General features: G+C 48.5%; 1 protein-coding gene across 1 annotated transcript in view; it reads left to right on the forward strand.

The window, feature by feature from the left end:
* The first annotated feature begins 762 nt into the window (after nucleotides 1-762).
* The window catches only part of LOC126518501 (glutathione S-transferase 2-like), a 54,198-nt gene continuing 29,551 nt past the window's right edge, over nucleotides 763-25,409 (forward strand). Inside the window, exon 1 of the mRNA XM_050168287.3 lies at nucleotides 763-1,085. Within this exon, the coding sequence (XP_050024244.2) occupies nucleotides 945-1,085 (141 nt within the window). The 5' untranslated portion in view covers nucleotides 763-944. The remainder of the gene's footprint in view (nucleotides 1,086-25,409) is intronic.

The following is a 25,409-nucleotide window of genomic DNA, read 5'->3' on the forward strand; positions in this document are numbered from 1 at the left end:
CAGTTTGTCCGAGTCATTCCATTTGTTGTGAACGCTTACCCGTTCGTAGGACGACAGCCACTCTTCAACGTCGTTGTCGTCGGTTCCGCTAAAGATAGGAGGCTCCCGCTGGCGAACGGTGCCAGCGCAAGGGACGGGTGGCGATGGAAGAGTCTGCTGGTCGGCGTCCGAGAACGGAGTTCCAGGATGGTAGAATGGAACGTTACCCAGCATGGCTCCACCACTTATAAAGGAGATTTATTGGGGTTCGTAGCGACCGCTGGTTCTAGGATGCACCGAGCAGTTCCCGAGCACGAGCCTCTGCTGCGCGCTTGATGCTGCCGATACTGCTGACTCTGTGCGCACGTCGTTCTCTTAAAATATATTGGTGCAGATAAAGAGCACCCTGTATAATGGGTGACAATCGCCAAATGCAGTGGCACATGCACCGGCATCCAGGTCAAATACTATCGGCATCCAGGTCAAATACTATCATCACGGAGGCGAGTTGCTTTCTATATCGGCATATCTAGGGAACAATGATTTTGAGCGCGGATTCACAGAGGGAAGTAGGACTGTGGTTTTGTGGGCGTAGCTTGCAATGAAAATTTCTCTTGTATACCTGCCATGCCATTTTCTCGGTCTATACTTGCAACATCCGTGACACGGCACCACGACGTAGATAAGCCAAGCCATCAGCTCACACCATGGCCATAGTGAAGCGCGTGCGTACTGCAGTCCGGCCGGGGCACTCCGGTACTCACATAATGGCGAACCATCCACACGACAGAGGGCGCTCAACCACGCAGCCGCACAATAGTCTGCAGATACCGGCTGCGGCCGGGCAGAGAGCAACCGAGCCATATTTGGACGCGCGCCATCCTTCTGTCTAGGGCGAGAAGCTACGTCGCGTTGGCCGCCTTTTAACGTATCTGGTGCGTCCTGCGTGCTATCGTGCATCCGACATGACCATTATCCTGTACAGCTTTCCCGGTAGTCCGGCCTGTGACTTGGTCCGCTCGCTGGCAAAACATCTGAACGTCAAGCTGACAGTGAAGAACGTAGACTTCTACAATCTGGAGAACCGTACTGAGGCATTTCTCAAGGTGAGTAGCCACGGTATTGCATCGTTGTGGATGACTGTTCGGTTCTTTCTGGATACTTCCGAACCATTTCTACTCTTTCTTAAAGGGTAGCATTGGGTGATTGATCGATTAACCTTCGTATTCGCTGGCTTAACGTTGACATAGGTTGACAAGGCAGGTTGCCGCAGTGCCGTCTTGATAATTTCTCGTTTTCGCCTTGATAGGCGGCAATAAATACCCATGCCAGTGCGTATAGCTGGTGACGCTGTCCAGGATGTTGTTATTGCACGCCCTCTTGTAATCTTTTGCTTATCGCTGAGCGCAGGTCTTTAAAATAAGCAGCGGAAATTACCCTTCGCACGATTGATGTGGTAACATAGTGGTTCCTTCGAAATCAATGTTGTCTTCTGGAGACAACGCTGCCTTCTTGAGTTAAGCTCCCAACATGATTGCTATGTTACCTGCTTTTCTAATTTTTTTTTTCGTTTTTCCACTGTATGTGGCTTGAGAGTCCCACATAAGCGTTATCAATGCCTTGGCCCCTTTTCATTTTGGAGTGTTCATGTCGTGTGCGCAGATAAATGAAAGATTGGCTAGTTAGTGGCCGAAATTCAGGCCGATGGTGTCAGTCAAGTTGATGAAGGTTGTTTTGTGGTCCAGAATATTGATTTAAAGGATGAGTGTGGTGCCAAGCGCACGATCATTTTCGTGCTAATATCTGCGCAGACACCGGCAAAAGAGTGCCGATGTATGGGCTACCAGAGCGTACAAGACGCGGATTTGTGTCAGGAAAGGGGAGAAGGCGAGTAACAAGTTTGGGCGAGAAGAAAGGTAGCTGCACAACCTCCAGAGCTGCACAACCTCCGCCCTGACGCACTCCAGCTCGGGAAAGGAGACATTTGGGATTTAATGGGGAGCGTGCGAGGAGCGTAGGAGGAGGTCTGGTAACTCCCTTCTTAGCTGCCGTGCGCTGTGCTGGCATACCCTGGGGCCGTGTGGATGTGGTTCGGATTCACTTTCTCAGCCACTTCCGTCGTGCCTTTGTAGGCCTTCGCCCCAGCAGCCGTTTCTGCTGGTCGTGGAATTTGGGCAACGTGCTCGCTGACCGCCCACGGTTTCGGTGTCGTCGCTTGTCACCAACTCACTGTCGTTTAAAGCCTCGGGGCACCGCACAGGTGCCCCAGAAATTAAACGGAGCCTGCGAGTGGTGGCCAAACCACGTCTCCGTATACTAGCCGCAGCAGTGCGTACTATATGGCATGCGCGAACGCAAGTTGCGGTGTGAATGCGATATGTCTTTGACCACTGCCTCATCGGCTACTCCGGCGAAGGAGGACATATTCCAACGGTCGACGCTAGGGGAGCTTGTTGAGTTTGCCACAACCATTTACGAGTGGCAAGCAGCTCTCGGCAGAACCGTTTGCTCGATAAACGCACGGCGACTGTTACTGTCCGTTGTTTTTTGGGGAAACGCGACGATTGCCGTTGTGGCCATGATGCTGTTGCTGTCAACGGTATGAAAATAAATGGTTTCTGCAAGCGCATAAATGTTCCCCTAGCATTGACCGATGGAACTAGCGCTGACTAGCTGGAGCCCTTCATCAGGCAGGATTTAAAAGCATATCGAAAGGCAAAGCAGATTTTCTATGTTCATGATACGTAGCTCGTGAAGCTAGCGCCGGGAGATGCAGATCGGCCAGCGCTCGCGCGCTTCGCTTCCTGGGGCACCTGTACATGTTAATGTTCACTTCCCACCTTTGCCAATCTCCTGCCTCTGCAGCTATTTGTCATCGAGCAACAATGAGTGCCTTATTCACAGAATTCTGGCCACGCGGTCTATGGCCGCGCGATTGTGGACACTCTCGCGCGCTTTGAAGGTTATCGAGCACGTGTCGAACGCGAAGAGCGCCACGGCCCACAATCATCTTTCGAGGACAGGGAGGTAACTTCTCTCTTTTTGTTGTCCCTTAAGCTGCGGTCACTGCCATCCGAAGAAGGCGCATTTTTCATTTCATTCTTTGCTTCAGGGAAGAGGCGGTGATGGTATCGCGTGCGACGTATTCTTCACTGTTGTGAGGAATCGGACGCTCCGAAGCTATATCTGGCGCGTGTAACGTCATTGCTGTCGAGGCAGAAAAGATGGGTCTCCCCATACAGTCGTCGCGGGGGTGAGTTTTGTAGCAGGGAAAAGCCAACGAGGGAGATAAGAATGCGAAATCTTGATCATAGAGAGAGACTCTCAACAAGAGCTAACACTCCCAACAGTTTCTCACTACATTACCTAGAGGGAAATCTGGCGCTGCTGCGCTGTGGTATGCATGGGAATGCCGGTATTTGTGACTTCGGATCGGTATCGTTCTCGGAGAGCCAGGACACCTTGAAGACGCGCCTGGCAAACACCGTTCCGTCTGTCACAATGATTCATTTTCCACTAAAAGAGCACATAATTACCTGTTCTAGCTTTATTATTACACAAACATGTTTTGTTTAATTATTGAAACTTGTTATTGCATGTATATTTATACGAAACGTAAAAAGTGTCAGCGGGCCGTTAAAGTTGGGGGACAGACAAGATTCGCGCTCGCTTTTGAACAGTGTGTCGTCTGCTCTTGCTTTTCTTCGCTTGGTTATACATTGTAGGTGAGTAAACTTCACTGGAAGATCTAACATGCGTGAATGAAAACCTTTTATGAAGATTTTACGTTAAGAGAGCGTTATTTGTGTAACCACATCCCCGTTTTAGACGAAGCCTCTTACAACACCAGCCAACACAAGCCTCGCAGACACATACCGTCATTCCCAAGACAGCACAGCACCCCTTAGGAAACTCCCATGGACGCTGGCGCCAGATTTCCCTCTAGGTGTTATAGTGAAAAATTCTGACTCCCGTAGAGCCCAGCGGCCGAATCGAGTGTAGCACACCAAGCGGATGGGATTAATACCTGAACCACAGTTCCGAATTCGGTTTTGGGCGCGTACGTTTCCAACACTAGCTGGCGCGCGTTACGCCGGCTGCACCGATTGGCACGGGATTTTTTTTTCGGGCTTCTACTGCTCAACCGCGCGAGGTCTTGGTGCAAAATCGTTTTATTGGTAATTATTGCGAGCGTTCTTTACGAGACTACGTCGAATGTGTGACGCGCGCAATTTCGTAAAGTAGACGCAGCACGCCTTCTGTGGGACGGTATGAGGAAATGTCCAAAGGCGACATGCCAGCTTTGAGAAGTGAAATGAGGCGAGTTGACTTCTATTCTTGCGGAACCGTACCCGTCTGCCAGGAGTCGTTGTACAGGAGCAAGAGTGCCTTCCGAGCTTGGTCTCCTAGGTTGCGCAGGGCACAATATATGTGGATGTGCAGCTACTTACAGAGGAGACCATTCTACGTGCACACAGAAAATGGCCCGACATCCGAGCATTACGGTAGCCGAGGAGCCCCTCAAGGCGGAGTTCTTAGCCCGACTCTTTTCAACCTCACCCTCTGTGGATTAGTTGACAACCTGCCAAGCACCGTACGACTTTCCATCTATGCGGACATCTGCATTTGGGCATCAGGTGTCATGAGGGCATCAGGACGACTTCAGCTTCGCGCTCGGCTTCAGAAGGCAGCCACAATGACATCTTGCTGCCTTCGTGAACAATGACTTGAAATTTCATGCGGGAATTGCGCAATGGTGGCATTCACGAGGAAGCGAATGTCTGCTTACGGCGTATCTATTAACGGACAACTTATACCATACAGCAGAAGTCACAGGTTCTTGGGAGTCATAATTGAATTTGAATAATTGAATTTTCACATGAATTACGTGATAAAGCGGCTGACTGCTATCTACCACCTGTTCAGGTTCCATGCAGGAAATAGCTGGGGAGTATCTACACACGCTATGTTACAGCTGTACATGGCGTTGTTCGTCGGATTCCTGCGATACAGCCTGCCTGCAATATCCAACCCCTGCAAGACTAACCTGCGTTCGATTCAGAGTATTCAAGCCCAAGCCCTTAAGATATGTCTTCGCTTACCACGCAGTGCATCAACGGCTGAAGCCATTGCCCTTTCGCAGGATTACCCAATCACGACGCACATTACCGTTGAGACAATGCGTATGAACCTCAGGCGTTATGCTAGGACCCCTTCCCACCACTTGGCTAGCCTCACTGATGCAAGGCCCTGCTCGACATTTAGCGGTATAGTCAGTGCACATCGTGCGTCGTTTAATTCCGGGTACGCACCTGCTGCCAAGCCAGCGTTTCCTCCGCGGTGTTTGAGCCGTCCACAAGTACATATGATTCCAGGACTACAGAAGACAGATCTACCGGCCCCTGCTCTAAAACAGCTGAGCTTACTTCTTTTGCATGATGAGTACAGCAACCACGTGCACATCTATACCGATGGATCGACTACGTCGTGCAGTTCTGGTGGTGTCGTGGTTATACCAACGCGAGGAATGACACTGCGGTTTAAGACATCGCATGTCACGACCTTAACGGCGGCAGAACGGCCCTGCGTCGAGCACTGGAATTTATTGATTCTGAAAGACTTAGAAAATGGGCTGTGTTCTGCGAGTCAAAACCGGCATTACAGTGCGCGAAGTCAGTACTCCGACACGGATGCCATGACCAATTGACATACGAAATCGCGAAACTTTACCATCACGTCTAACAAAAAGGTCACGAGGTCGTTTTTCAATGGGTACCTGGCCATTGTGGAATCAGTGGCAATGATTACGCCGATAACGCTACTCGCACAGCACATCAAGAAGAGCATAGCGTTCCAATTCCGCTTTCGAGGACAGACACCGCAAGGCAGCTTCGACACCTGGCACGCAGTCTAACACTGACCGAGTGGACCTCGCCAAACTTACGACTTACACGACTGCATCGACTAAACCCCTCCCTGCAACTCCGACCTCCACTCGGACTTCCTCGACGTGAAGCTACGCTTCTCTGTTGCCTTTGGTTAGGAGTTGCCTTCACAAAGCCATACCTACATTAATTGGAGTGACTGACAGTGCAGCATGCGAGGTCTGTGGCACCGAAGAAAACATCGACCACCTGCTGTGCCACTGCCCACGATACAGCGCAGAGAGACAGGAACTTGCCAAAGCTTTCCAAAAACTGGACAATCGGCAGCTTTCTGTGCAGGTGCTGCTGGAACACCGCTCCCATCGCCCGTCGGCCCATAAAGCGGTGAAGGCGCTTTGGTGCTTCTTAAGGACGACGGCCTTGTGCGTCCATCTGTGACTATTAATGCAATTTCTGTAAGACCACACACGTCAGCGAACTCGCCGCAATTCCCTTCTTTCCTTCCCTCCTCTCTCTCCCTGTTATTTTTGTTTCCCCCTTTCCCATTCCCCCGGTGTAGGGTAGCCAACCGGACGTTATTCTGGTTAACCTCCCTGCCTTCTACTTCTTTCCCTGCTCCCCCTAGACTTACTGCGTGTAGAGGTGAAACGTACGAAAGTGTTGAATGGGCGGTATTACGAACAAAAGCAATTCACTTTTACATACATCGTGTAGAAAATACCCTACTCATCCCAAATAATACCATAAAATATGAAGAAAACATCTGATTTCCAAGCATTGCCCCATTCCCGGGCATTCTTTCCTTCACTTTAGGAACACAAATAGACTGATGATTACGCGTTGCCACTACAACCTGGCCTCAGCCGACGGGATGGTACGCTACGTACACAGAGGTGGCCGCAGCACAGGCTCGCAGCCAGACCATGCTATACTCGCGGGCAACTTTCTGCGGCTATGAAGGAAAAGCTACGGGTGCTGTACTGCTGTGCATGTGTTACCGCGTCGAGTAGTCCGGCAGCGTTTGGCAGGGCTTTTGGTTGCCCGGGACAGACGCGGAATCGACGCAGCTTCCACGTGCGACGGTTCTGCGTCTGCCTGGAGGCAGAAGGGAAAAGCCGAAAAATAAGTAATCCTTTACTCATTGGTGTTTTCTCCTATTTAACTGTTGCGAATTAGGTGTTTTTCTCTTCCCCAGCTTAACCTAACGTGGATTAAAACACGGGACTCTTTTTTTTTTTTTTTTTTTCAGAAGCGCTCTCCCGTGCTCACGCTTTCAGATTTATTGTTTCATTACAGGTAGGTATATATATATATATATATAATATATTGACACGTGTACTTATATTTAACGGGCAACCACGTTTCGCCGCCTAACAAATGTTATCGCACAGCGCGGGACGCGTCTGCATGTATCCGAAGTTTCTGGAAAGTTATCGATGCTTCTATCCGCTGTCTGTTGTCGCCGAACCTTGTGTTATCTGATTTCATCGCGTGACTCGAATGTTGTAGAACTTTGTGGAAGGCATGCGGGTCCCAACTATTAGTCTGGAACATTCGACGACTGCTGTATAAAAGCCGACGCGCTTGATCCGCTGATCAGATTTTTGACGATCGCCGAGCGTGTTCGCCGCTATCGTTGTGCTATAAGTGTAGCCTGTTTTGTGGGCACAGGTTCGCCCAATAAAAGTTAGTTTTGTCGTACACAGTATTGCTACTGTGTTATTCAACGTCACCACCACGTGACATCTGGTGGAGGTGCTTTACGTTCATGTACCGGACGCCCCCGACAAGCCGTAATTCAAGCCCGGACCGCAAAGACAACACCAGCGCCGTCCCGGAACATCGAGCAAGCCGCCGGCTACAGCAGCTGCCCCCGGAACACGGAATTCTACCAGAGACGACCAAGAAGAGCGTCAGAGAAGTTCGTCCAGAGACGACCAAGAAGACAGCCCCAATGGCAGCCGGAGCAGCCCCAATAGTTCTGCAGCAGCCCAGGGAGCCACCGACGTTCCGCGGTTCCACATTTGAGGACCCGGAAAGCTGGCTGGAGACATATGAGAGAGTCGCTAAGTTTAACAGTTGGGACAGCGACGACAAGCTGCGGCATGTCTATTTCACATTGGAAGACGCCGCCAGGACGTGGTTCGAGAATCGGGAAGCCACCTTAACGACGTGGGACCTGTTCCGAAGCGGCTTCTTTCACACGTTTACAAGCGTCGTGCGAAAAGAGCGAGCCCAAGCTCTACTAGAAACCAGAGTGCTGCTGCCAAACGAGACGATCGCGATCTTCACGGAGGAGATGGCCCGTCTTTTCCGGCACGCCGACCCGGAAATGTCGGAGGAGAAAAAAGTTCGCTTCCTGATGCGCGGCGTCAAGCAAGACCTTTTCGCCGGACTTATTCGTAACCCACCGAAAGCTGTGGCTGAGTTTTCTGCAGAGGCATCGATGATCGAGAAACCTCTGGAGATGCGCACCCGGCAATATAACCGCCAGGGGCACACGCCGCAGTATGCCATCCAAGGACTGGGTTCGGACGACCTTCAAGAGACCATCAGGGCCATTGTGCGCGAAGAACTGCGCAAGGTCCTGCCTTCGTCGCAGCCTCAAGTAGCTTCGATCGCTGACATTGTGAAAGATGAGGTTCAGCGATCGCTTGGGGTTCCTGAGGTGCAACCTCAACTACCGCAGCCCCAGCCAGAAGCGATGACCTACGCCGCCGTCGCACGCCGTCAAGGTCCCCCTCCGCGACCACGCCAGGGCCCTGCAACGACGCAATTCCGTCGTCCGCCGCCGCCAGCACGCCCACCCGTCGCCCAGCGCACCTACGCGAGGAAGACGGACATTTGGCGAGCCCCCGACCACCGTCCGCTCTGCTATCACTGCGGAGAAGCCGGCCATGTGTATCGCCGATGCCCATACCGGGAGATGGCACTGCGAGGTTTCGCCGTCAATGCTCCGCGCCCGCAGCGAGGTGAACGCCCTCGCGATATCGCCTTCTACCTCGCCGCTACTCAGTGGAGCTCTCGACGACCGTCGCATTCGCCATCACCAGGCCGCTACCTGTCGCCGCAGTGCCGACCATACACTGGCCCAGCCCGGGGCCGGTCAGCGAGCCCGTATCCGGAAAACTAAAAGCAGCAATTGACCGATGGAGGTGCGGTTGCTGTTCGTCGAACTGACGAAGATCCGCCGACGAAGACTACGAAGAAACCATCTCGACGACCTAATGACGACACGCCGCCGTCCCGACGAAGTCAGGAAGCCAAGACTACACCAACGAAAGACGACTTGACGACGCGACGTTCCAGCTTCAGTTCAACACGACGCAGCCGTGATCCGACGCCGAGACCTAACTGTAACGCAAGACAAAGAACCACCGACCTCGACGTGCTTATCGACGGCCACGCAGCCACCGCCTTAGTAGACACAGGAGCCGATTACTCCGTCATGAGTGGACCCATCGCCGCCCAGTTGAGCAAAGTTAAGACTGCATGGGAAGGCCCTCAAATTCGGACCGCTGGAGGACACCTGATTACGCCGACTGGGATCTGCACGGCAAGAATTACCGTTCATGACCGGACTTACCCTGCCACCTTCGTTGTCCTCCAACAGTGTTCACGAGACGTCATTCTCGGCATGGACTTCCTGAATCAACATGGCGCAGTCATCGACCTGAAGTCGAAATCGATAACGCTGTCACAAGATCAAGCGATACCGCCGGAGAGCTGTCGTAGTCACCACGCCTTGAGTGTGCTCGAAGATCAAGTGAGCATCCCGCCGCACGCCAGCATTATTATTTCCGTCGGCACTGAAACACCCGCTTACGTAGAAGGCGTCATCGAGGGCGACCTACATCTACTGCTCGACCGTGAAATTTGCGTCGCAAGAGGGATCGCTCGACTCCGCGGAGGGCAAGTGGAAGTTATGCTAACCAACTTCAGCCAAGAGTTCAAGCACATCAACAAGGGCACGACAATCGCATACATGGAGGAAATTGTGGAAACCAGCAATGCCTTTGTCCTCTCGGATTCAGCCGCATCTACCCCGATGAGCATTGTCCCCGAACCAGACTTCGACGTGAATCCAAGTCTTCCTATGAGTAAGCAGCAACAGATCAGAAGTCTTCTCCGACGATACAAAGACTGCTTTTCGACGTCATCGAGGATTCGACAAACACCAGTTGCAAAGCATCGCATAATAACCGAAGAGAGCGCTCGACCACTCCGCCAGAGCCCTTACCGAGTTTCGACGCGAGAACGTGAAGCTATTAGGCAACAAGTCGACGAAATGCTGCGCGACGACATCATCCAGCCGTCGAAAAGCCCGTGGGCCTCTCCTGTAGTCCTGGTAAAGAAAAAGGACGGAACCCTACGCTTCCGCGTCGATTATCGTCGACTGAACAAGATCACGAAGAAGGATGTGTACCCCCTTCCACGGATAGACGACGCATTGGATCGGCTCTGCAACGCAAAATACTTCTCGTCGATGGACCTCAAGTCTGGCTACTGGCAAAATAGAAGTCGACGAGAGAGATCGCGAAAAGACTGCCTTCATCACGCCAGACGGCCTCTACGAGTTCAAGGTCATGCCATTCGGACTGTGCTCGGCGCCTGCAACGTTTCAGCGCGTCATGGACACGGCGTTAGCCGGACTGAAGTGGCAGACGTGCCTTGTTTACCTGGATAACGTCGTTGTCTTCGCCGGAAATTTTGACGATCACCTTAGGCGGCTTGCGACAGTGTTAGAAGCCATCAAGTCATCAGGGCTCACTCTGAAGCCGGAAAAGTGCCGCTTCGCTTACGATGAGCTTGTGTTCCTAGGCCACGTGATCAGCAAATCAGGAGTACGCCCCGACCCACAGAAGACAGCTGCCATCGCAAAGTTCCCGCAGCCAACCGACAAGAAGGCAGTGCGCAGATTCCTTGGCATGTGTGCCTACTACAGGCGCTTTGTCAAGGACTTCTCACGCATCGCGCAGCCGCTAACACATCTAACCAAATGTGATGTCGCGTTCAAGTGGGAAACGCCGCAGGCGAAGGCATTTCAAGAACTCAAACGACGCATGCAGTCGCCGCCGGTACTTGCACACTTCGACGAGGACGCCGATACCGAAATCCACACTGACGCCAGTAGCCTAGGCCTCGGTGCCGTCCTAGTCCAGAGGAAAGAAGGACTTGAAAGGGTGATATCGTATGCTAGCCGGTCGCTGTCAACAGCGGAAAGCAACTATTCTACGACTGAAAAGGAATGCCTCGCCATCATTTGGGCTATAGCTAAATTCCGCCCTTACCTCTATGGCAGGCCATTCAAAGTCGTCAGTGACCATCACGCATTGTGTTGGCTAGCTAACTTAAAGGACCCTTCAGGACGGCTGGCGCGGTGGAGCCTCAGACTACAAGAATATGACGTCACGGTAATATAAAAGTCCGGAAGAAAACACTCCGACGCCGACTGCTTATCGCGCGCCCCCATCGATCCCCCGCCGCAAGACGACGAGGACGACGACGCCTTCCTTGGGATAATAAGCGCGGAAGACTTCACTAAACAGCAACGAGCAGACTCGGAGCTAAAAGGCCTCGTCGAGTATTTGGAAGGGAACACCGGCGTTGTCCCTAGGGCATTTAAGCGCGGGTTGTCGTCGTTCACGCTACAAAACAACCTGCTCGTGAAGAAGAACTTCTCACCAGTCCGCGCCAGCTACCTTGTTGTACCGTCAGCGCTGCGTCCAGAAATACTGCTCGCCCTACACGACGATCCAACCGCTGGGCACCTCGGATTCTCCCGGACGCTGTCGAGAATACAGGAAAGGTATTACTGGCCGCGTCTGACCGCCGACGTCGCCCGTTACGTCAAGACATGCCGAGACTGTCAACGACGCAAGACACCACCGACAAGGCTAGCAGGATTACTACAGCCGATCGAACCTCCTCGCCGACCATTCCAGCAGATTGGGATGGATTTGTTGGGGCCGTTTCCGATATCAACATCCGGGAATAAGTGGATCGTCGTGGCGACGAACTATCTCACCCGCTTTGCTGAAACTAAAGCTCTACCAAAAGGCAGCGCAGCCGAAGTGGCGAAATTTTTCGTCCAGAACATCCTGCTGCGACATGGTGCCCCAGAAGTCCTCATCACCGACAGAGGAACGGCTTTTACAGCAGAGCTCACCCAAGCCATTCTGCAGTACAGCCAGACAAGCAACAGGAGGACAACGGCCTACCATCCGCAGACGAATGGACTCACGGAGCGCCTGAACAAGACCCTCGCCGACATGCTAGCAATGTACGTCGACGTCGAACACAAGACGTGGGACGCGATCCTGCCGTACGTAACCTTTGCTTACAACACGGCGGTGCAAGAAACAACACAGATCACACCGTTTAAGCTGGTTTACGGCAGGAACCCGACGACGACGCTTGACGCCATGCTGCCGCACGTAACTGACGAAGAGAATGTTGACGTCGCTAGCTATCTCCAGCGCGCCGAAGAAGCCCGACAGCTCGCCCGCCTGCGAATCAAGAGCCAGCCGAGGACCGACAGCCGACACTACAACCTCCGACGACGCTTCGTCGAGTACCAGCCCGGTGACCGTGTTTGGGTTTGGACCCCTATACGCCGACGAGGACTGAGCGAGAAGCTTTTGCGTCGCTATTTCGGGCCGTACAAGATCACCCGACGTATTGGCGCACTGGACTATGAGGTCGTGCCAGACGGAATTTCGCATTCACAGCGGCGCCGCACACGATCTGAAGTGGTCCACGTGGTGCGTCTGAAACCCTTTTACCGACGCTGACGAACTTCCTTATTTTTGTTTTCTTTGCTACGGGTGTTTTTCTTTATTGCTTTCATTTGTATGCAGCATCGGGTCGATGCTTTAAGAGGGGGGTATTGACACGTGTACTTATATTTAACGGGCGACCACGTTTCGCCGCCTAACAAATGTTATCGCACAGCGCGGGACGCGTCTGCATGTATCCGAAGTTTCTGGAAAGTTATCGATGCTTCTATCCGCTGTCTGTTGTCGCCGAACCTTGTGTTATCTGATTTCATCGCTTGACTCGAATGTTGTAGAACTTTGTGGAAGGCATGCGGGTCCAAACTATTAGTCTGGAACATTCGACGACTGTTGTATAAAAGCCGACGCGCTTGACCCGCTGATCAGATTTTCGACGATCGCCGAGCGTGTTCGCCGCTATCGTTGTGCTATAAGTGTAGCCTGTTTTGTGGGCACAGGTTCGCCCAATAAAAGTTAGTTTTGTCGTTCACAGTATTGCTACTGTGTTATTCAACGTCACCACCACGTGACAATATATATATATATATATATATATATATATATATCCACATATGCTATGCAGAGAGGTCCCACAGGTATAAACTACTGCGGGACCTCTTGTTCTTAGCTACATAATAATGTATAACTAAAAAGACGTTAATTGCGCTTATGAAAAAGCAAAGAACAATTACACCATTGCTACAGTGCTACAGCATTAAAGCATTAAAATGTACATAATAAGTAACATAAATATATAGATCGAAGAACAGATGCAGTTTACAAGGTAGTAATATAAGCTCTCAGTGAACGTTGGTATGATGGTAATTAGGTGAAGATTTCACATGAACCGGTAAATTATTCCACATTTTCACACTGGCAAATTTAGTTTGCCATAGTTGCTGCGTGATTATGGAACCTAGTAGTGTGCGCGTTAGCAAGCCTAATTCTGCCCATGACATGATGTAATTGTGAGTTTTTAAGTATGCGGTAAATGACGATGCTGTCATTGTACCAGATCATGTTATTTATTGTGAGGATATTTAACTCGGTGAAGATGGGGGTGACAATGTAGCTATATGACGGCGACATGTAAGACGCCAGGAACTGCTACAATAATTTAAATGGCTATAAATAAATGCATAATGCAATGTCAGGAAAGTGTGCTTTTGAAAATAGTGTCTGGCCCTCAAAAGCACCCTAATACCATAAGCGATTTTCTTTTTCACGAAGATGACATGCAAATTAAATTTTAGAAAGAGGTCTAATTGAACACCTGAAAATGTACACTCATATTACATGGTAATATTGGTTGAGACGCTATGTACACTGATGGAAGGTTAGGTCGAGGTTTAGTGCGTGAACTAAAACCAATAAACTGTGTTTTTTGAGGGTTAATCAGCAATTTTTTTTACACCAACTACTCATAATATTTGGTTCATTATTTAAACGCTCCGTTAGTGTACAGATGTCGTTATGGGAGGTGTAAACAGCGGTGTCGTCCGCGTATAGAAGACATTCTGTAGAAGTTGGGCAGCTTGGGAAATCATTAATGTATATAAACACGCTTTGCCTCCATAGCTTCCCCTTCATAGCCACAGAAAGTTTTCCGCGACTATAGACGTTCGCAGAATGCCTTCTACTCACACTCACGACAAATGCGTAGGAGCGAAGCTTGTTTTTAGTCGTTGAAAAGACAGAATTTTCGAATTACGAGTTATTGGTTTTTGAGCTCCTCGGCGTTATCGTTGGAGCGCCTGCCGGCGCGAGCAACACTCCCGTGTTATAACTGTTGGCAATCGCTCGTCGCGTTTTCGACAAGCGTGAGTACCGAAAGAAGGCATATGTTGTTGCGGGGCCGTAAATAGCGTCACAAACATGCCACACTAATGGTATCTTCGACTGATCGCCGCCATCCCCCGAAGCAGAGTCGGTGAGATCCGGCGTTCCCCGAGCTCAGAGGTAGATTGCAAGCGCGCAAGCCAAATGTGCGACTCGCTCTCGGAGGGAAGAATGGCAGATGCGAAACCACGCGACTACTGCCAACGTCCGATGTTTCATTTATCCAAAGCTCCGGCGGGCGTTTGTCGAGGCGCCAGCATGCAGTGGCCTAGGTTGCCTAGGTTACGTTGGGCCTTTGCCAATAGCAGCGAAACGGCGCTGTGATGACGTTTCAATTTCGACGACTGCTCCGACGACAGGGCTCGGAGCGCCTCAGAGCGCTCGACGAGAGAGGAGAGCAATCGAGAAGAACCTGCCGAACGCAGGGCGCGCAACCTTTTTCAATCAGCCGAAGACAACGCCGTTTGCGAGAGCGCCCCATAGCGCTCAGAACTGACCTGCCGAAGATGGCATAAGATTCAGTACACGCCAAACTAACTTAATCACCACGGTCGAGTTGATTTTTGCTAACTGCGTCATAACGCCAGGCTCGGCAAACCTGCCTCAAATGTTTCCCCCAAGGTAACGAAATTATGTTAATCTTGGGGGTGACAGAAAGCGTCATGAACTTGTCTCCGTAAGATTCAGTACACTCTAAACTAACTGCGTCACACGGCCGACCTGCATTTCGCTGACTGCGTCACAAAGCCGGGTGCGGAGAGTGCAAATGAAAGGCAGGGAGGTTAACCAGGAGTGAGCCCGGTTTGGACAGTCTACACTGGGGTATCTAATGTAAGGTTTTCATCTTACAGCTTTTGTGAGCAATATCATGAACACTAAAAAGGTCAAGCGACGTCAACACTCTCACCTCCTCTCTAAGCTGCTTTTCATACGTGATATAACCTATAAAGAGAAAGCTGTCTTTACCATGAAACATTGATTGTAAGAAGCACTACACGTAAGCAGTAACGTCGAACTGAAGGAGGCTTACTTGAGGGCATCCCCATTAGAATAATTCTATGGATGTCGAGCAAGGTAGCAGAATGTCATGAATCTAAGTGCATCGGTCTTCTGCTATCTAGGAGGCGTAGAGCAAGGTGATATCCCCGGAAGAAAGCTACCGCGGCACCGAAGGAAATTGGCTGACCGACACAGAACAGTCCAACAGGCACTTAAGAACTCTGCATCCGCGCAGAAGCCTCGGGAGGTCGGGCAGTCAAGCGAATTCCGCAGGAGGCGTAAAGGCCGCGGGGTCTTTCAACAAGAGCGTTGCTGCGCGGCGAGTACGCCTTCTCTGCTACGAGGGCCAAGGGTAGATGCGACTAAGGTATAAAATATGATTCTTTTCTGTTTCTTTAGCTCAGAGCTAACAACAACTTAACGCTCTCCTGGGAAAAGAGAAATAACCGTTACCCCTGGAGTCGCAAACGTTACTCGCGCTAATAGATACTACTGCTCCGTCGGAAGCAGATACATGCGAAGGTTGTGGCATAGAGAAAGGAATTGTGGTATCGTTCCCCACCTGCTGCAAGTTGTTGTTTCATCCACTTTCATTTCCATTAATTTATCGTTTCTTTAATTCAGTTATTAAGCACAAGCGATTTTCCTTATGTTGTCCTTGGAGTCAGTGTTTGTTCCCTTCTTATGATATGACTAATAAAAATCGAGCCCCTCCATTAACCCACTTTCTTCTCGTTTACACGCACACACAGGGTGTCCCGGCTAACATGGACCAAGATGTTAAAAATACCTAAGAGCTCTAGAGAAATCGTACAGACTGCATAGTAGCCGTAATCGTATGTACTTACGGCCAGTATTTTTGTCATCACGAAGTATTACTTAATTACTCCTAAATAGTGAACTTTTTTTTCATTGCATGAATCGCAAACATATCAGTTACAAAGTTGTAGCGAACCCTAAATAACCTCCGAATCAAGCATTTATTTCGTGCTGAAGCGGTCCTGATTGCTTCTTCCAAGAAAAAACAAAAGCCCGCGAAATACCAAACAGATGCGCACTCGCACGCCGCTACTCAAGCGCCTACAAGCAACCATAGAAATATATACGGCTGCATTCTCTTATCGCCGCATTGTACAAGGCTCCGCTACGCTTATCAATGCGCCAGCGGCGTGTTCTCTTCATGCCGTGACCGTCACATAGCGTGAAGCCCTGTATCGAGCTGCCGCCGCTGGCAAAGCCGTGTATCAGTGGCTATTTGCTTGGGAGCGCTTTAGTAGCGGCGCGCGAGCGCGTATCTATTTTGTATTTTGGATGTTTCGTGCGCTTTTCTTTTTTCTCGGAAAAACCAACGAGACAAAGCTAAGCACTAAACAAATCCTCGATTCGGAGGTTATTTGAGGTGCCCTACAACTTTGTAATGGATATGTTTGCGATTCAAGCAATAATTAAAAAGTTCATGAATTAAAAGTAATTAATCAATACTTTGTGCTGAAATATATACTGGCCGTAAGTACGTACGGCTACTTTGCAGTCGGTACGATTTCTCTATAGCTCTTACGTACTTTTAAAATCTTGGTGCAAGTTAGCTGGGACACCGCTCGCGCGTGTGCGTGTGCGTGTGTGTCATAGAAGAGCGCTGCCGAGTCAGGGCAAATATCAAGTGAAGCATAGACGCACGTATGAAGCGCTTTATTTAAACTTGGGCCGGGTTCCGGCCTTGATCAGAATAAAATGCAAGACATAAGTGCACTTAATGTAGGTGTGCATATCAAGCTGATGAAGACATGTTTACATAAAAAATGAAGAAAATGGGTGAACGAAATGCCTGTCGATGTTTCTAAAGAACAGCTGATGCACCTAGAAACAGTTGGCGTTTCCATACACACAATTTCAAAATACAAAGCAAGCAAACGCACAATAAATGAAGTTCGAAGGGCAAACACCAGGTGACAATATGTCGCCAAATAGGTGCTATGTTTCCAAGCAAGAAACAAAAAAAAAGTGAGTTGAAAGTAAAAAGGAGGGAAACCCCGCAACATGCTCGAGGCTACGAATACAGGCAACTCAATTTAACCTACTTTCATTCAAACCAGATGCGTGCGGTATCAAACATATAGAGAACAAAGGATTCACGGGATTCTCTATCATTTGAATGAAATTCCCATTCAAGTAACGTGACCTTCAGCTTATCAAATGAGTGGTCAGGGAGGTGCGCGTATCTTGAGATGGGTAGATCGGGCAACGTTTAAGCCTGGGATTTATGATCGTTAAAAAAAATCTAGAAGGCCCTTCTGTTTGTCCATTGTACCGTTTGTTGCACAGCCTACCTTCAATCATATTCTTACAGCGAATCTGTACATGGCTAGTTTCCAGCGGATGGATGTCCGTAGGCAAAAAAAAAAAATCGTGGGCCGATCCCGAAGATAGCGCATTACCGGGCCGACCCGCGGCGGAGGTGTAGTAGGCTGCAAGCATTCCGCCAACTTGCAAAAATAAGTTTCACATCTTTAGTGCAAATACAACCCCTATCGCCCGCAGGGGCGCCTGCGTCAGTAGGCGTTAGGTGTGTTGCTACACCACGTACCCGAGCACACGAGGGCTGGACCCTCCCGCGTGTAGCCGTGCGCGACTTAGCCGTGTGTGGGGAAAGGGGGATCCTGGGGGTTGAGCTGATGCCGGGTGTTCGTACCTTTAAGGCACCCCGGCGGAGGCAACTCACCATTGACCTCTGCTTCAGATAGACAGCATCCTCGGACTGACCACCCGAGGGAAATCGGCAGTCGCATTTTCCTGTCCCCATCTTCAATCTTTTTCTTTCTCTCTCACTTTCCATCTTTCCTGTCTTGTACTCACTTATTCTTCCGAATTTCCGGGCGGCAAGGGTTAACCGTGTGTGATATGTTCAGACTTTGGTATATACATTAGCTTATAGCGGCGGTGTATAGCGGTCGTCTGCAGGATTCTTAGAACCTGTAGCGTCCCCTTGTTAGACTCGGTGGTGGATGACTACCATCAACGCTGAATTTTGAAACCATGTTGTGGCAGAAGCGATGCCCCGACTTTCATATCGGCCTCTGAAAAGAGGTCATACCGAAGCAACTTTGCAGTTCTTTTTGAAAGCAAATGAAGACCCATTTCCAAAATACCATGTTCTTCACCCTGAAGGCAACACAGCCGTAAGAAAAGTCACCATTTCTAGTTTCTGAATGCCTCGACATCCTCCTTAAGAGGAAGCTTTAGCTTGGGTGCTCCTATCTAAATACATGTAGAAGGGGAATTCGTTTTTCTCGGCAACCACTGCACCAAATTTGACGTTTGTTGCATTTGAAAAAAAAAAACTTAAAATCTAGTGACTGCGTGTTTCGAATTTTCGATTTAGTTCATCATTTCTTTATTAAAAATTGGCCAAAATCGCAAATTTTCAGAAAACGAAACTATCAAGTTTAAAACTCTGTAACTCAACAATGAAAAATATCACAATTCTGTGAATTTCATCTAATAGCACATCAACAGCGGACGATATGCTACACATGAATCTAAAAAAAAATTAGGATTATGGAACACGGCTTTTGCAGAACCCTTGTACACAACGTAACCAATTCACGTAAGATACAAATTGACATACCAAATTCGTCCGCTTCGACTGTTATAATAGATGCCGTTGACAGAACCGCGATATCTGTTCTTGATGCAGAGCTGTTTGTAAACGTTGTGCTCCTGTTTTTTTCGAACTTTCATATTTTTCGAAATATTTTAAACAATATTCAGGCCCTAAATTGAAATTCCGCTTCCTACAGACACTACAATTTAACTTTCTCTCTCAAATGCAACAAATTTCATTACAAGCGATCCAGAGGTTATCTCAGAAAAGAGTTTCTGCGTTTTACATGTATTACATGTAGTGGGGCCTGAGCTAAAGATTCCTTTTAAACAATTTGTCGAAGGATCAAATACATGAATAATAATTGCATTGCCATTGCCAAAGATGCTGCAAACGAATTCTTGAACGCTACGCACCATAAAAAGAAGTAAAATATATCATTCTTCATAAAAGAATATGCTCGTATGTGCTAAAAATTGTGTCCAAAATAACTGATGTCAATGCTTCCATGTTTTTGTCTATTTAATAAGTAAAGAAAATATCACACGAACTTTAGAACTATATCAGTTCGAAACCAACAAAGCAGTGCATGCCGCTGATATGAAAAATGTAAAGGCCATGGAATGAACAAGTTTAGGACAAATGTGTTAATGAAACTTTGTCACTTAAGAACCGTGTTTACATTCATGTACGTATGCAACGACCAGTGCAAAATATCAATGACGCTGGCATTTGTTCCAGTGTATTACGCAGGAGCAACTGTCACCAATCGTGTACCGTGAGTAATTGCACCGAAATTATAGTCGCAACAGAGAGCACGTATAAAAAGCAGTTCTGCAAAATATACGAGGGCGAGTAAAATGAAACTGAGCCAATGCGAATATATGACAAATGGGGTACATTATTTAAAAGTAGTCTCCATGAGCATTTAGACATTTGTCCCATTGACTAAGGAGTCGCGTAATTCCGGTCTCATAAGATTCCTTGGGTTGCTGCTTCAAAAAGTCTGCAACTGACTCTTTCACGTCATCGTCCGATACGAATGTGGCTCCCTTGAGCTGTTTTTTTTTCGGTTGCCCCAAAATGTGGATGTCGCAAGGCGACAGGTCTGGGCTATGTGGCGGATGTTGCAGCGTTTCCCACTTGAGCGTTGTCAGTTCTGTATTAAATACATCAGCGATGTGGGGACGGGCATTGTCGTGGAACAAGATGACCCCATTCGTCAATTTTGCACATCGTATCTTCTTGATTGTAACACGCAACCGTTCCGGCGTTTCACAGTATCGGAAACAATTGATAGTCTCTCAAGACTTGGCAAATTCTATCCGTAATAGTCCCTGACGATCGAAAAAAAGAAAAAGTCAACCCCTTTCCGGCGTAAACGATGGCCTTTGCTTTCTTTGGGCGTGGTGAATTCGGATGTTTCCACTGTAAGCTTTGCCGTCGTGTTTCAGGCTCGTTGTAGTGGCACCATGGTTTGTCCCCGATCACAATTGCAGATAAGAAGTCATCACCCTCATTGTGATGCCGGGTCAGATGAGTCAAGGCAGCGCCGAACTTCTCCGTCTTCTGGCGGTGGTTCAAAATCTTGGGGCCTCCATTGCGCACACAAAAGTCGATTGCAGAGATGTTCATGAATTATGGCGTGAACCGAATCGTGACTGATGTTCAGCCAGTTTATCGATGCTTATCCTCCATTCTTGTCCCATCACCTCATCAACGTTTGCAGTTTTGTTAAGGGTGATTTCACGATGGCTTTAGTCCCGTCTTGGATAGTCTTTGCAACTTTCACGTCCTCCTTTGAACCGTTTGCTCCAACGCTTTACAGTGGCCAATGAAATGCGATGCTCAACGTACACGGCAGCCATACGGCGACTAATTTCTTTTTACGAAATACCTTCAGCAGTCAAAAACTTCACGGCACCACGCTGTTCAACTTTTGATGTTTCCAATATGTCACGCAACCATGTTCAACCGAATGCATGAGAGCATTGCAGAACCTTTATCATCACACCTGCGTGTCACTTTTATATATGAGACATCCCCCCCCCCCTTCTACGCACATGCCTCGCAGATAATGAACCGAACAATTATGGCGCGAGGCAGATAGGCTCACTTTCATTTGACTCGCCCTCGTACATTATAAATGCGAAGATACAATGGGGTATACAAATGCGAAGATAGAGCTTGATAAAGGGCAAAAAATGTCACTGGAAACAAAGTTCACTGCACGTATACACAAAATCTCCCAACAAGATATTTAAATATACATATGTCTCCAATAAATGTACGTATCTAAGAAAAAGTCACGGTGTATAATGCGTCAAACGAAGCAAATAAACATGTTGTGCAATCCCAGATTCACAGAATCCTAGATACCGCCCTCATTCCATCCACTCCCCCGATGTATCGCGCGCGACGGAAGATGACTAGCTTGCTCTCCTCTTTTCGCCTTTGCGCACACAAGACTGAGTCACCATCGTTGGCTCACCCATTCGAGCCCCCCCTTCCCGTACACTTTCACTTGCACATACAGCGTGCGGCGCTCGGTACCGATGTTATCGCCCTTGGACTTTGTACGAAACACGAGGGCGACGATGACGGCAGGAATGCGCTTGGAGTGTCCATATAATTGCTGTCGCAATAATATAAGAGTATTCGGCAACTGAAGCGTCCCGTGGCCCATTACTTTCCGCAAAGGAAGAAGTAACAAAATCGAACTTTCACCATGCAACAATGCGCTGCGCCGCAACAATGTCTTTTTTTCCTTTTGTGGGGCGGCGGCACCGAAATTAAAAAGCCCCAAGGAAAATATGTTGGCCACAATTGAATGCCTACTTTGCGCACCTAATGTGGCTACCGAAGGAATATCGAAAAATACGTGAGACGCTTGGTGAGACGTGAAACGTGAGACGCTTGGATGCGCATACTGCTCGGTATCCTACACCGGCGAGCCAAGACATTCCGGAGAGGTTGCCCTCAAGCCAACGCGGTGCAATCCGTTGAGTCCCCACAGTGATGGCGGCGAGCGACCATTGTTTCTTTTTCTCGTCTACTAGCCAGAAAGCGTCTGAAACTCTGCCAGGCGAAAATCCACTCGGCCAGAGCAAACCGAACACGCACCGAAGTGCGCCGCGCGGTGGTCAGGGCAACACGAGAAAAACGTATGCACTCTGACTGGCTCTAAAAGCCCGTGGGTAGGGTTGCAAGACCAAAGAAAAATGAAGACGCTCCATGTGTCTTCGCGAATAAAAGTCAAAGTAGGAAAAATAAATAAGAACGTAGTTACCTTGGCTGGCTTTAGTGTCTTAACATGGATGCTTTGGCCTAGGGTGAAGAAATCTGATATTTTTGTGACATGACGGCACAAATGAACCGCCACAACGCTTCGCCTCATCGGATCTCGCTGCGTGCTTTGTCAACTTGTCTAATAGTGTGTTGATTTGGCTTATCTCGTTGTAGCTTCCAATGCAAGACTTTCGAAAAGTCAAAGCACCATTTTGCGTTAAATGTTTATAACAGCATTAGACCCACAAAGTTCCGCAATTGAATATCTAAAGCACTACTTTGGAAATGTCAATGCACCTTTCACACCAAAAGTTTGAGATTTATACCCATAAAGTTTCGGAATTGATATCCATGCGCTCCGTAGATTCCGTGGCCTCCGCGAGATGCCGTGGTGAGCCCGTTTGTCATCAAAACGCCATTGAAACTTTGTGCTCGGATGGGGCTGCTTGCGTTATGTGACTCCCGGTGCATGGGCGTTGCCGCGAAATCCAGCCCGAGTTTGCAATTTTCGAGGTGAAATGTCTTTCCGAGCATGAAAAAGAAATTCTAGACAAAATCCAGAATGATTTCCGGCGCCAGGGGTTGCTTTGGTCGGCGTTGCATTGACAGCACCAACAAATTTCGGGGGGGGGGGGGGGGGCTGAAGCCCCATAAACCTCCCCCCCCCCGGCTACGCCCTTGTCCGCCACACTAAAACGTGAAAATCGCCCGCAGCTCCCCTGTGGCTTAGCGGGGCAACTCAGAGCGGAGCGTAAAGACGCTCAATTAAATCGCTCTAATCAAAGTGCACCGCCGCGTCCAGGAGACACTACGGAAGCGGTCGATTGTCAAATCAACACTTCTGTGCCCGCCGCGGTAGCTTTGTGGCTATGGCATTGCTAGAGGTCATGCATTTGATTCCTACAGCGGCAGCCGCATTTCGCCGGGGCGAAATAGAAAACTCACGTGCACTTAGATTTTGGGACACGTTAAAGGACATCACGGTGTCGAAATTCATCTGGAGTCTACCACTACGGCGTGCTTCATAATCCGAGTGTGGTTTTGGCACGTACAGCCCCATAATAAAATTCAAGTTTAATACTTGTGCGACAATCCGATGTGCCACGTGAGGCAATGACAACGCTCAACCCTCTCAGAGGTTGTAAAATATGGTGCACAACAACGCCTCAAGCAAGCACCTCTCCCTGTGTGTTCTGTGTTATACTACGTAGAAAAATAGCAGTGGTGCACGCAAGGTAACGCTTAACATCAACTCACCACTCCCGTGTTAGCCTAAACGATGAATAGATTAAGCTTTAGCCGTCAACGTCACCCCTAATTAGCGTCAAACAAAGCATCCAGCATGGAAAGCCTCGCTTACATCGATGTCCACAGTGCGTGGGATCTGCATAATTTTTTTTCACCGAGTTCACGTAACTTTAGCTGTCTCGATTTATCATTTTGCTCACCGGATGTTTTTACTCATTTAAATGGGAAGTACTGGAGAATTTATATGGAGTGATAATTTACCTGCTATAATCAAACTAAGATCAACGCTAACCACTTCATCTCACAAACCGCGCTGTTGGAAAATACAAATGGCAGATTAGTCTGTTTTCACAGAAAGTGCCAGGCTGGAGGAGATCATTTTGACAGACCTGAACGTTGATGAAATTAATAAAAAAATTTACGAAGTGTATAATTGCCGCAGCTGAAAAGCCTATTCCTCAATGTTCTGGCATTGTTCGAAAAAAAAAAAAAAGGTGAATCCGTGGTGGACACAAAATATACCGAAGCAAAAAAGCAGCAATATAAGGCCTGGGGAATCTTTCTGAAGCAACTTCCTGAATTTCAAACAAGCCAAAGCGAAAGCTCGATAAATTGTCATGACAGAAATGCATATCTACAGCTAATAGTACCATCATATCCAAAAGGATGTGGGAACAGTCAGGAAGTTTAGGGGGGACTACTCATCATACACGATACTTACGACCTTATGCATTCAGACAACACTAGAAAAACAAGCGAATATACTTGGGCAGCATTTCTGTAACGTCTCTAGCTCGGCGAACTATTCAAACACGTTCTTAAAATACACATTATCATTAGAAAAAGAGAAATTACCAACTGCTTGTGCCCTAAAGGAATAACACAACGCTCCATTTACTTTACAGGAACTTAACAGGGTACTTTGTGTTGGCAAAAAACTGCTGTCGGTCCTGACCGGACCTATAATTCCGTGCTTGCACACTTGTCCCAAGCATCCGTAGATGCTCTGCTTAAATTTTTGAATAAAGTATTTTAATCTGGCATTGTGCTAAACGAATGAGAAAATTCAATAGTTGCGCCTTTTTTTGAAGCAGGTAAGTCCCCCTTATCCCTAGGCAGCTTCCAACCCATTGCCCTGACAAGCTGTTTGGCTAAATCATACGAAAGTGTCGTAAATTCGAGATTAACATTGACTCTTGACATACGGAGCTTGATTTTCATCAGTGCGGGTATAAAAAAGGCTGTTCGACTGACCACTTCGTCCGACTTGAACATGAAATACATGAAGCATTCGTATAGAAGCGGCATTGCCTGGCAGTGTTCTTCGGTATAGAAAAAGCGTATGACACCACTTGTAGATTTCGGATCTTACGTAATCTCGGTGCTTTAGGAATCCGTGCAAAAATGCTAAACTGTCTAGCTGATTTTATGTCCAGCAGAATATTCCAAATCTGTCTAGGCACTGCTTTTGTGCGTATTTATCCAGGAAAACGGCTTGTCACAAGGATGCATACTTAGCACGGCACTTTGTATAGAAATAATGAACTCTGTTAACATAGTCATTCCCCCTCTGCTATGCACTCTATATACGTTGATGATCTGCGAATAGCGTACCGCACCTTAAGTTTACCGACATGTGAAAGGCAGCTCCAGGTCACAATAAGTAAGCTAATGCAATGGGCCGAGAAAAATGACATCCGCTTTTCTACTCAACAAACTGACAATGCTATTCTCGCAAAAACGAAAGGTTATACTTAGAACCGGTTCTAAAATTGAATGAAGTAAACAAGAATA

The sequence above is a fragment of the Dermacentor andersoni genome, chromosome 1, assembly GCF_023375885.2.
Source record: "Dermacentor andersoni chromosome 1, qqDerAnde1_hic_scaffold, whole genome shotgun sequence".
Classification (NCBI taxonomy): domain Eukaryota; kingdom Metazoa; phylum Arthropoda; class Arachnida; order Ixodida; family Ixodidae; genus Dermacentor; species Dermacentor andersoni.